At 46.0% G+C, this 13,594-nt stretch overlaps 1 protein-coding gene across 3 annotated transcripts in view; it reads right to left on the reverse strand.

Moving 5' to 3' along the window:
* The window catches only part of CCDC50 (coiled-coil domain containing 50), a 90,603-nt gene that overhangs the window by 32,864 nt on the left and 44,145 nt on the right, over positions 1-13,594 (reverse strand). For all 3 annotated transcript variants that reach the window (XM_040349560.1, XM_040349562.1, XM_040349561.1), the window contains exons 4-5: positions 12,335-12,425; positions 1,402-1,498 (exon numbers count right to left, since the gene is read on the reverse strand). In XM_040349560.1, coding sequence (XP_040205494.1) covers positions 1,402-1,498; positions 12,335-12,425 — 188 coding nt within the window. The remainder of the gene's footprint in view (positions 1-1,401; positions 1,499-12,334; positions 12,426-13,594) is intronic.

The raw sequence follows: 13,594 nt of genomic DNA on the forward strand, positions 1-13,594 counted from the left end.
GGGTCAATAGTGTCCGTTTTGCTGGCGCTGCCGAATCGCTTTGCGGGTGCTTTGGCAGCACTGCCCATTGATGCTTCTTGCAGGAATTTTTGTTCCTGCATGCACACTGCCCCAGCATTAAAGCACTTGGGCTTTCACACTGGAGTGGCTTAAGGTGCACTTTAGAGGTGCCATTTTTAGCACTAAAATGCCTGAAAAGCGCCCCAGTGTGAAAGGAGTCAAAGTGTAAAGAAAATAAGAGGTAGGATTAAGACCCCTTTCACACTGAAGGCGTTTTTCAGGCGCCTGTAAAATAGCATCTGTAAAGAGTCTGAAAAACGCCTCATCTGCAATCCCAGTGTGAAAGCCTGAGTTCTTTCACACTGGGGCGCTACGCTGGCAGGACGTCAAAAAAAGTCCTGCATGCAGCTTCTTTGAGGCGATGTAGGAGTGGTGAATACACCACTCCTAAAGCACCCCTTCCCATTGAAATCATGGGGCAGCGCCTGCAAAGGCGCCTTAGCAGCAGTGCTTTGTGGGTGCTTTTAATCCTTTATTCGGCTGCTAGTGGGGGTTAAAAGTGCCCGAAAACCGCTGGTAAATCGCTGCTAGTTTTAGCTGCGCTTTACCAGCGTTTTTCGGGCACTGGCAGTGTGAAAGGGCTCCAAGTGTTAGGATGTGACGATAGGGGGCAGGTTATGGATCAGAGGACAAGGATTTAAACAAAATTCGTCCACATTTGTTTTTGTCACTAAAAACTACATGCCAAAATTTTTTATTCCAGCACTAGAATCCAACAAGAAATAGCTTATGAAACTGCTTTGTACCAAACCAGGTAAGGTTCAAATCAAGTTTGTCCATCACATTTGAATGAATTAGGCTCCATTCACACCTAGGCGTTTTTATGCCTGAAGCACTACGCTCACAAACGCCATAGGGATGAAATAACATTATTTGCTATGGTGACTGTTCACACCTGAACGCCAAACGCCTGTCGCGCGAAGCTCAAACAAGTCCCGGACCTTATTTTGTCGCGCGTATCGTGCGGTTTGGGCGTATTTGAGCGTTTCCATTCCCATAGAAAGTAATGGAAACGCTCGATTCAAGCGACTTGCGCGACAACGGGCGTTTGCTACGGGCTTTTCGTCGCTTTAATCAATAGAACTTGTCGCCCATGCAGAAGATTAAAAAAATCTACCAACATAGCAACAAGTGATGAAAAGATGATAATTTTTCCTATTGGCTAAAATAAACGTTGAAGTACAAAAACATCGGACAACGCTGTATGCAAACGCGCAAATAAGCATGAATACGCGCGACAAAACGCCCAAAAAAACGACCGAACGAATGCAGCCTAATAGCCAGTCTATTGCATCCACATACTTCCTAAAAATGTAACATTTTGCACACAACACTTCATACCTCCATGGTCAGGATAATATGGCTCCTCTGTGCCGTGTGGTGGGTTATACTTCTTTCTTCTTTTTTCTTCCCTTTCCTGCAATAATCTTGCAATGTCCTAGAAATGTAGAAAAAGAAGGATTGGCAAGCATAACACATTATAGCAGCATTAAAAAGATAAAAAATAATATCACCCGTGTGGGTGCTACGAACAAAGTATTTTTTAATTTTTTTTTAAAGAGCACAACAGTCTGAATAATGGAAGTCAACACCAACATGGCTGCTATAGGCTACTGAAATCTATGGCATGCTATAATAGGCAGCAACTTTGATATTCCTACTAGTAAATATATTCCCTGCAATGTGAAAGAACTGAAGTGACCACTGTGTGCACTGCACACCGAATGAACGAGTCCTCCTTTATAGTTCAGTAATCACATTAGTGTTCTTGCTGATGCCAGTTGAACATGAGCTGACAAGCCAATCTATTCTTGCGCTCAGAGCACACTGTACGTAGAAGGCATTGTTAGACGCAAATAAAGGATGGATAAAACGTAATGGTCTGACTCCAAGGGAAATAGCAGGTGCTGTTTGGAGTAGGTTATGAAGTCATTTCCTAATGGCAAGACTGAAATCTAATGAAATTATAGACATATGGCACACTGCCCAGACTCGTATACACTATGAGATGCCAGAGTGCGCAAGAGCTGGTAAAAACAGGAGATTTTACGAAGGAAACAATGGATTAAAACATCTTACTGCTCTTCAAGATGCAATAACCTATAAACACACACACACACACACACACACACACACACACACTCTCTCTCTGAGGCTGGGTTCACACTATTGCCACATGCGGCTCACAGCAGGGGTCACGTTTCAGGTCCGACTTCTGCCCGAATTTTTGGGCTGAATTTGGATAACAGACCAAAAGACGCACAGGACCCCTGTGCAAATTTGCGCCGCAGCGGAGATGTGTGAACCGGCTCCATAGAGAGCTGGTCATAATCACGCGAATTGGATGCGCTTTTCACTGCATCCAATTCGCATAGGTGTGAACCCAGCCCAATACGCTAAAAGGAATAACACCTTTGTAAAGGCTGTTTAACCTCGGCAACCCTTGCAAGCAGTAAATCAAGACCTTTGTGACCAGACCAAATTTGGTATGGGAATATTACCATGGTGCCTCCCGACATGCAGAAAACAACAGTGGCTGGACTAGTCATCAGGACTAGTGCTCTCATTGGAAGATTTCCCCTCTAATCCTTTTTTGGGGACAACCCAAAATCTGGGATTTTCTTTAACTTTCAACGATAATGGAAAACATGACAACGATAATGGAAAACATGACAAAGAGTGGGTGAATCTTCTTAACGGGGCACAGACAGAAATAAAAACTGAGAAGCGTTCTAGGTTTTGCTTTAGTTATACTTTAAAGGCACAGACAAAGCTTGTTTGGTTGTACTTCTCCTGTGACCGATTTCAGGAGACAGCAGGCTGAAGCGTCACAGAGCCGGTCAAGGCTGGAGCAAGATCACGACAATATAGTCGGGATCCACCCACAATCCTGGACTGGCATCTGGCTCAGCCTCAGCGAGCTGCTTCCGCCCAACCCCACAGCCCAGCAGGGAGTGCAAAGCAGAGAGCCGGTGACTGACAGTCACCAGTTCTCTGCTCATGGAGCTCTGGGAATTGAGAGAACTTAGAGCCATCGGGTACGGATGCTGCATCCGCCTAGGAAAGTATGACTCTTGAAGAAAAAATAAATAAATGCTGAACTTCAAATTATAAGCTTAGCTAAAACTGTAGAGTTAAAGTAACATTAGAGCTCCAAAATGACCCTTCTACCTTAGGCATGAGGGTAATGTGTAATGTTTAATAGACATTAATGTACGTACCTCTGCCCTGAAAACATAACACGTGTGTGTTACAGTAGGTGGTCAGGAAGGGATTAATAGAGCAGTCTAAACTGTGGTATTAGGTCTCAACCTCAGTAACCCATAGCGACACATTTCAGCTTTTCGGGGCCAGATACATAAACAACGAAGTCAGGATGTTTGCTATAAATTCTGGCACTCTGGACAGGGCTCTAAAGTATACTCCAGTAGAACAGTAGCCAGTTGGTAGTCCACCTTTAAGTACTCTAGAATTGTGTCCCCAACACGTACCTGTACAAAATCCTAGACATGTGCACCGACCTAAACACTGCACTCGCAGCTATGCTGATTGTAGAGTTCTGACTGACTCAGCCCAGGGGGTGTTCTGGGACCACGGATTCCACAAAGAGCATGGGGCCTGCTCTACAGCATAAGAAAAAGGGAGCACTCACAGTGTTGCACACATACAAAATATGCATACAGATCCCTAATCCCAGCTATTGGTTATTTCACAGAATAGCAGCTAGGTGCTGAAGGGGATATGCTGGCTTGCCCCTAGTATTAGAAACATCCATCACCTTAAAGCAAACCCACAGGCAGAGATATGCCTATAATGGTACCAAGAGTAAAACCCCAAAGTATGTGTGCGTTTTTACAAAAATAGGTGTCAGTCTCTTCATATTACAATTTTTAAAGCCAACACTAAAGCAAGTCTTTATGGTTAGCGGAGACACCTTATTACTACATATTGCTGAGCGATTACTTTCCATTCAGATCAGAAAATCTTCTGTTCCTGGCAACAATCCAGAAAAGGAAACTGCCCTTAGGCATACAACTTCAAAAATATATTACAGTGAAATATGAGCATGTCAAAAATGCACTGTAATATAGAAGAACAGTGGGATGCCAGATACAGCAATGCTTCAATTTAATGGTTGCCAGATATAAAAAAATAAAAATCGAACTGGGATGGTCTTCAAAGTCTCAATGTAGCAGCAAGTTTCTACTTGTCTGAGCAGATTTATACCATCAAGCATCTGTTGGCAGCCATTTCAGCAATCACACTTTTAAAACTGAAAATGCCCCATGCAATAAAATAACCCATGAACGACGTACATCAAAAGAAAAACAAACAACCCCCCCACCCACCCAAAAAAAAATGAATAAATAAATAAAACCAAAACACACACACAAAACCATGTACACAATTTATTAAATTACTGTATTTATTGGCGTATAACACTCACTTTTTTACCCCGAAAATAGAGGGTAAACTGTGCCTGCGTGTTATACGCAGGGGGCTGTGGAAAGTTTTTTTCCTGAAATTTCCCTCTTAAAGTTAGGGTGCGTGTTATACGCCGATAAATACGGTAGTCAAATAAATAATAATAATAATAATAATAATAATAATTTACTATGGCTGGGACTAAAAAAAGAGATTTTTAATACAGCTTACCTGTAAAATCTTTTTCTTGGAGTACATCACGGGACACAGAGCGGCATTCATTACTATATGGGTTATATGGAGTACCTTCAGGTGTAGACACTGGCAATCTCAAACAGGAAATGCCCCTCCCTATATAACCCCCTCCCATAGGAGGAGTACCTCAGTTTTGTAGCAAGCAGTATGCCTCCCAAAATGGTCCTCAAAAAAGAGGGGTGGGAGCTCTGTGTCCCGTGATGTACTCCAAGAAAAAGATTTTACAGGTAAGCTGTATTAAAAATCTCTTTTTCTTTATCGTTACATCACGGGACACAGAGCGGCATTCATTACTATATGGGATGTCCCAAAGCAATGCTTACAATGAGGGGAGGGAGAACATCTCCAAGACAAAAGGATTTAATTTAGAGATATACTCAAATCATAATAAATCCAACTTAGTTGAGAAAAATAAAATTTTTAAATTTAACTCGAACAAGAGGAGCCCCCGGAATCCGAGGGTCTCAAACTGCAGCCTGCAGCACTGCCTGCCCGAAGGCAGTATCAGTATTCCTTCTTACGTCCAACTTGTAGAATTTTGTAAACGTGTGGACAGAAGACCAGGTTGCCGCCTTGCAAACTTGAGCCATAGAGATCTGGTGGTGTGCTGCCCAGGAGGCGCCCATGGCTCTAGTAGAATGAGCCTTTAATGATACTGGAGGAGGCAACCCTTTCAAGCCGTAGGCCTGAGTGATTAATTGCTTAATCCACCTAGAAATGGTGGACTTTGCAGCTGCCTGCCCCTTCTTGGGCCCATCCGGTAGAATGAACAGCACATCTGTCTTCCGGATCTTCTTTGTAGCTTTAAGATAGGCCTTCATGGCCCTGACAATATCCAAGGTATGCAGCAACCCTTCCTTTCTGGAAGTAGGTTTAGGGAAGAAGGATGGTAATACCAAATCCTGGTTCAAATGAAAACTGGATATGACCTTCGGAAGGAAGGAAGGATGAGGGCGGAGAACGACCCTGTCCTTATGAAAAACAAGATATGGTTCCTTACAGGATAAGGCTGCCAGCTCCGAAACTCTTCTTGCGGAAACTATGGCAACCAAAAATACTAACTTCCTTGTCAGTAGAACCAAAGGAATATCGGCCAACGGCTCAAACGGTTGTTTCTGTAAACTTGACAGAACAAGATTTAAATCCCACGGACAAAGCGGGGATTTAACTGGAGGTCTAATACGTAAGACCCCTTGAAGGAAGGTCTTAACCAGCGAGTGGGTGGCCAGCGGCCGCTGAAACCACACTGACAGAGCAGAAATCTGTCCTTTGATTGTGCTTAATGCCAATCCTTTATCCACTCCTAGCTGGAGAAAACTTAATACTCTATCGATGGTAAATTTGCGAGAAAGCCATCGCTTGGACTCACACCAGCCTACATAGGCCTTCCAGACCCTGTAATAAATCACCCTAGAGACCGGTTTCCTGGCTCTGATTAGGGTAGAGATTACTTTCTGAGACAGACCTCTACCCCTGAGAATCAGGGATTCAGCTTCCAGGCCGTCAAATTTAGATGCCGTAAGGCAGGGTGGAGGATCGGACCTTGCGATAGCAGGTCTGGCCGTAGAGGAAGAGTCCAAGGGTCTCCCACTACCATCCTTAAGATTAGTGAGTACCATGCCCTTCTGGGCCATGCTGGAGCTACCAGGATGACTGGTATGTGCTCCACCCGGATCCTGCGCAGCAGGCGGGGTAGTAACTGGAGCGGGGGAAACGCATAAAGAAGTTTGAACTGATGCCAAGGGCAAACCAACGCATCGGTTCCGCAGGCCATCGGATCCCTTGAGCGGGACATGAACCTGTCTAGTTTCTTGTTGAGTCTCGATGCCATGATATCCACGTCCGGCACTCCCCATCTTTGGCAGAGTGCTTGAAAGACTAGTGGATGCAGAGACCATTCCCCCGGCCATAGAGTCTGGCGGCTTAAGAAGTCCGCCTGAAAGTTGTCCACTCCTGGAATGAATATTGCCGATATGCAGGGCACATGAGCCTCTGCCCATAGAAGAATCAAGCTCACCTCTCTCTGAGCGGCTTGACTCCTGGTTCCCCCTTGGTGATTTATGTGTGCCACGGCCGTGGCATTGTCTGATTGAATTCTCACCGGGAACCCCTGCAATTTTGACGTCCAAGCCCTGAGGGCTAGTCGAGCAGCTCTGAGCTCCAAGATGTTGATGGGCAACTGCTTCTCTGGCTTTGCCCAAGTACCTTGGCGAGTGCAACCATCCAAAATTGCTCCCCAGCCCGTCAGGCTGGCGTCTGTGGTCACTATCTTCCAAGCCACTGGGCTGAAAGACCTCCCCTTCAGTAGATTCTGAGGGTCTAACCACCAACACAGACTTTGTCGGACTCTTGATGAGAGCGGCAACGGGATATCCAAGGCCTGTGGCCTTCTGCTCCATGCTGACAGGATGGCTGCCTGTAGGATGCGAGTGTGGCTCTGGGCGTATGGTACCGCCTCGAATGTGGCCACCATCTTGCCTAGTAACCTCATACATAGGCGAATAGTCGGTTCTTTCTTGCTTAGAACCAGTAGGATTAATTCCTTGATGGCTTTTACCTTCCTCAGAGGTAGGAACACTCCTTGTTGTTCTGTGTCTAATCTCATGCCGAGATATTCCAACTGCTTTGTGGGCTGGAAAGCTGACTTTTCTCGATTTAGGACCCAGCCGAACCTCTCGAGGTATTGGACCGTGAGGGCCACTGCTCGCTCCAAGCCGGGAGACGAGTGATCTATGACTAGGAGGTCGTCCAGGTATGCTAGGATCGTGACCCCTTGGATCCTTAGTTTGGCTAGGATTGGAGCTAGGACCTTCGTGAACACCCGGGGGGCCGTAGCCAACCCGAAGGGAAGCGCCACGAATTGGAAGTGACGCAAAGCCACCATGAAGCGTAGATATCTTTGATGTGGCTGATAAATTGGAACATGAAGGTAGGCATCCTTTATGTCTATGGACGCCATGAAGTCGTCCTTCTGGAGTGTGGCAGCTGCTGACCGCACGGATTCCATCCGAAATGAGCGGATCTTTAGATATGCATTTACCATCTTTAGGTCCAAAATTGGCCTGACATCTCCATTGGATTTTGGGATGATGAATAGGTTGGAGTAGAAACCCAGCCCCTGTTCCAGGACTGGTACCTCTACTATTACTTCCTGGGAAAGTAGATGATCTAATGCCGATCTTAATGCGGCTCCCTTTTCCGGATCGTTTGGAATCCTCGACTTCTGGAAATGAGGAGGAGGAAACCTTAGGAAATCTAATTTGTAGCCTGTGGCCACGGAAGACCGTACCCACTCGTCGGGAATGCTGGCTTCCCAAATCTCTGAAAAGAGTCGCAGCCTTCCCCCCACCTTCGTGGGTGGGGGCGCCCCTTCATAAGGTTGGCTTGGGGGCTGGTTTTGCTGGTTTGCGAAACCACTGCCTTTTGCCTCTAACAGCCTGTCCTTGTGATCTGCTGTTGAAGCCGAAGTTTGCTTTTGCAGGAGGCCGTCGATACTGCTTGGCATTAGAGGGCCCCTGCCCAGGGGAATACTGTCGTTTAAACGCAGGTCCCTGAACCTTCTTCTTAGTTGGCAAGAGAGTACTCTTGCCGTTTGAAATGGTCTGAATGTATTTATCTAGGTCTTCTCCGAAGAGTCGTCCTCCATGGAAGGGGAACCCTACCAGGAGCTTCTTGCATGGGGGCTCAGCCTCCCAGCTTTTTAACCATAAGAGTCTTCTCATATGGATAAGGGATAACGATAAACGTGACGCTTGCTGGATAGAATCCTTGATTGCGTCTACCGTAAAACATATGGCCTTAGGGACATCCGAAAAATTTTCTGCCTGCTGGGCCGGAATAAGTTTAAGCATCTGCTTAAATTGATCCGATAATGCTTGAGCGACCCCAATCGCAGCCACAGCTGGCTGTACTACTGCCCCTGCAGTAGTGAAGGAGTTCTTAAGTAGTGCTTCCAAGCGCTTATCAACTGGATCCTTGAACACCTGTATGTTTTCTACAGGGCATGTTAACGATCTGTTAACACATGAGATGGCTGCGTCCACTGCAGGAGTAGCCCATCTTTTGGAAAAATTTTCTTCCATAGGATATAGGACAGAGAACCTTTTAGGTGGTAAGAAGATCTTATCTGGCTTGTTCCAATCTTGGAACAAAATTCCCTCTAATAGAGGATGGATCGGAAACACAGCATTGCTTTGAGGCGCCCTCAGTGAGCCCAAAGCTGAAACCGTCGATACCTGGAGATCTGGTACTGGCAAGTTGAATGTCCTATGGACCAAGTCCGACAATCCTTGAATCCACCAGCTCTCCCTCAGGGAGACTGCCCCAGACTCCTCTGTATCCGGGTCTTCGATCCCTGAACCTACTTGGTCCGTGTCCAAGAGGTCGTCCAATTCCCCTGAGGAAAGGACCTCCTCTTCTGAGGGTCCGCGCTCGGGCGACGGAGATCTATTCCGCTTACTGCCCCGCATAGCTGCGGATATCATTTTTCCCATGCTTTTCTGCATCTCTTTTAAAGAGGTGAGTAATACCTCCTCCGTGACCATCTTAGGGTTGGACTGACCCGCGTCAGCTCCAGCCCCAGATCCCGATGGCCCCAAGGCTCCCTGTAGGGAAAACAGCGGCATACCATGGTACAATACCGAGGTACACCTGCTACCTATTGGTATTTGGAACTATAAAAGTTAATTGTCCAAACACCTGTTTGGGGGATAAAAAAATGCTTCCTCTCCCCTAGATGACTTTTTTTTTTTTTTTTTTTTTCGTTTTTGTTTCAAATCCAGGAAAGAAAAAACATTCTGTCCCCCTGAGTAGTATTGCAAAGAAAAACTATGAGATGGAAAAGAAACAGCCTATTTCTAGGCTTGACAAAACAGTCCTCTGAAGACTGCAATATCCTTTCTGGCCACTGTGTGTCCTCGGCGCCCCGTGCTGCCGCTCTGGTCTTTCTCCTCAGTTCCAAAGTATTGATGGAACAAACAAGGAAGGGCCGCCCCTTCCTTTAAGCCACTGACCCGCCCTTCCCCCCCAGCAACCTCAAACAGGAAATGCCCCTCCCGACAGGGGGAGGGGGGGGGGATTTTGGGAGGAAGGGACCTCTCTGTTCCAGCAAACTGCAGCCTGCAGCCTGGAACCATGAGGAGGTCAGCGTTTTGCCTGCTTGCAGGCTCTGAGGAGGAAGACTGAATGGAGCATCGCCTGGAGGCCTGCAGGTAAGCAAAGCTCTCTGACACACACATATATTTTTATATAACACAGGCCCCACTCAATGCTTTTCCAACACTACAAGGGAGGTCACATCTTATGGGGAATAATACATAGAGAGCCATCCTATCTTTATGATATGTGACTAGTTTGCCAGATGCAGTGCATAACTTTAGGCATGTCCTCTGTGACCCCCCAGAAAAAAAAACCTGCTAAGAACCAAGTTCCGCAAGTTTTCCCCTCACTTACCTGCTCCATGCCGCAGGACTTTGCCAAGCAAGAGGCCCAATCTTCCCCCATCTCCGTGGGGATGTCTAGACCTTCAGGCCCTGGGTTCCTATGAAGGATCCACTGTCCTGGGCCCATATAGCACCCTGGCAACAGAAAACTTTAGGTACCCAAAGGTTTCTAAGTTCTGGGCCCAGGGTCCAGCTCTCTAAAAAGAAAAGCATTATGGGCTATACCCCAAGGGTTTGGGGTCCGGTTACTGACCACTTTAGCGCTGAGGCTTTTTTGGACAGAACCGGTAGCTCACCTAATCCCAAGGATGCGGAGGCAAGCTAAACCATGACTAACACCTAAGACACTGGCGTAAAAACTGAGGTACTCCTCCTATGGGAGGGGGTTATATAGGGAGGGGCATTTCCTGTTTGAGATTGCCAGTGTCTACACCTGAAGGTACTCCATATAACCCATATAGTAATGAATGCCGCTCTGTGTCCCGTGATGTAACGATAAAGAAAATAAAAATGAAGTTTACATTTTTTAGCTGGTTAAAATCTCATATATTAATATTTTGGATTTTTGTTTTACCAGAATATACCAGCTCCTGGCTTTACACTTGCAAATCTATTTACAACTCATGTAAAAAACAAACAAAAAAAAACACACAGTATACAGGCAACATACATAAAGTGGTTCTAAAAAGTATTTTTTTTTTTCTACCTTAAAGTGGATGTAACCCCCAAATGTTTTTTTAGATGTTACAATGTAGAGAATAAGATTTCCTATCATCTGTGCCCAGTCTTGCCACACAGAGTTAATCCAGCTCTGAGCAATCCTCTTATTGTTCAGTGAAATAAAAGGACTTGCAGAGAAAAACCTGTTTAAATAAAAAAGTCCTTCCTGCCCTCCTTGCTTTGAGTGACAGGTTATTTACATATCTCGTGCACTAGCTTGGACACATGCACAGCCTCTGTAAAAAGTTCCCAATTCTCCCCTCCCCTCCCAGGATTGGCTGCCTGTCCTCGATGTTTATCATAATATGGGGTGTGATCCACAGTTCAGTGAGACGAAGAAAAGTATGGTGCAGTGAACACTACAGCCAGCAGAATATACATAGACAAGTGATTATGGGAGATGTATTTAGTCGGAGCTGGGTAGAGTAGAAGATTAAGTGATCTTCTAGTTATTATTGTTCTATTGCAATGTGGTGTGTCTGAGGTCACCTGATCACATATGCAACATTCCTATATTACCAGGATGTGTTATGTGGGGGAGGGGTGGATTTCTCACTTTTTATACATACACTCAGTAAGGCTAAATGAACTTAGGCTCCATTCACACTAATGCTTTTTTTTTTTTATGCATTTTGCAGAAATGCAGGGACATTTTTAACATGGTTGCCTATAGAACATGTTCACATCAATGCTTTTTTGTGCCTCTATGTTTTTGGAAAGGGTCAGGGACTTTTTTTCCTGCAAAAAGCAGCGTTTTGCATATAATAGAATTCAATGGACCGGCATCCAAAAGGCAAGTACCGCGTTTTGCGTTTTTTTTTTTTAAATCTGTTTATAGCTGGTTGTTAAAGGAAATGTGAAAAAAAATAATTGCTGGCTAAAAAAAAAAAAATGCACGTCAAACAATGCAGCAAGCACCGCAAAAACGCTCTGAAGCAACATGCATAGGTATGAATCAAACCTTACGGCTGGTTCACATTATTGCGCTGTGCGAGATCGCAAGTGATTTGCACCGCACTGCTGTTCAGATCACATGCAATGTAATTCTTTTTTGGGGGGGGGGTGGGGAGCGGGTACCTAGTTGACAGGTACCCAGCTCCCACTTTCGCTCTCGCCACCTAGGCGACTCCTCCTCTCCCCCTCCCCTTCCTGCAATCTTCTGGGACACAGGTCCCAGAAGATTGCCCAGCCACTGAGAAGGTGCAGAGCGCACCCGGTTGAGAAGCCGCAAGCTGTCACAGCTGCAGTCCCACACTTGTAAGGCAAGCGTCTGTTTATGTCAGCAGTTACACTTTTTGTAGCTGCTGACTTTTAATAAACCAATGCCTACAGTCACATTTATTATGCACCCGATTCATCCTCTCTGCCATCACCATTTTATGCGTTCTCCAATACCCTTTTACTACAATGAAAAAATAAAGAAATGCACTTACCTCATCTTTCTCCTCCTGTCTGCGTCTGCTTTCTGCTTCAATCACCAGCTTCTCTTGAATTTCCTGAGCTATTTCACCATCTAAAACTTCACTAGAAGGGGAAAAAAAAAAAAAAAAAACAGAAGCCTTAGTGCCACAATAAGAGTCACTGTAAAACACACTCCTGAGACTCAAAATTAAACACACTCTCTAAGGCAGGCCATACGTGGTGCGAATTTCAGGGGAGAAGACGGTGATTATTGCTAGCGGCTAAAGCAGCTGCTTGCGATAATCACAAGCGAATAGGGCAGGCTGGTTGTACTCAGGGTGATCGATCAACTTGGTACATTCAGCCCACCTAATAACGGTTCAAATCTTGGCCACTTCCTGCTGTTTACACACACAGATCCACGTCCTTGTCTGTGTAACGGCCGATCGCGGGTACCTGGTGGACATCGCTGCCGCCAGGCACGCACATCGGCACCGCAGTGACGCGGCGGGCCCCCCAGTGGCCGGAGGAGCCGTGGACGTTAATAGACGTCCTCCCGGCATTTGAGAGCCACCTTGTGGCCGTCTTTTGCCTATGGCCAGGGGGCTCCAAGTAGTTAATTATATTACATTTTACCAGAGTGTCAGGAGATCTAGTACGAGGTCAGCACCTACGGCCTGCAGCCTTTTGGGATGCAAGATATATATCCCAGGAGGTGAGAGGCAAAGATGGCCAAACACTATGGCCCAGATTCACGTAGACGCGTGTATCTTTGTGCGGGCGTAACGTATTCTATTTACGTTACGCCTCCGCAACTTTCACAGGCAAGTGCCGTATTCTCAAACCAAAGTTGCGGCGGCATAGCGTAAATAGGCCGGCGTAAGCCCGCCTAATTCAAATCTGGATGATGTGGGCATGTTTTATTTAAATTACATGTGACCCCCGCATGCGCCGTTCGGTAAAGAATCCCAGTGCGCATGCTCGAAATTACGCCGCAAATCGTCTATGCTTTAGACGTGAACGTAACTTACATACAGCCCTATTCGCGAACGACTTACACAAACGACGTAACATTTTCAAAATTTGACGCGGGAACGACGTCCATACTTCACATTGGTACGCCGCATGTACGCCCCATATAGCAGGGGTAACTTTACGCCGGGAAAAGCCTAACGTAAACGGCGTATCTGTACTGCGTCGGCCGGGCGTAAGTTCGTGAATTTGCGTATCTAGCTGATTTACATATTTCTAGGCGTAAATCAGCGTACACGCCCCTAGCGGCCAGCGTAAAT

Source organism: Rana temporaria, chromosome 4 (genome assembly GCF_905171775.1).
Source record: "Rana temporaria chromosome 4, aRanTem1.1, whole genome shotgun sequence".
Classification (NCBI taxonomy): Eukaryota; Metazoa; Chordata; class Amphibia; order Anura; family Ranidae; genus Rana; species Rana temporaria.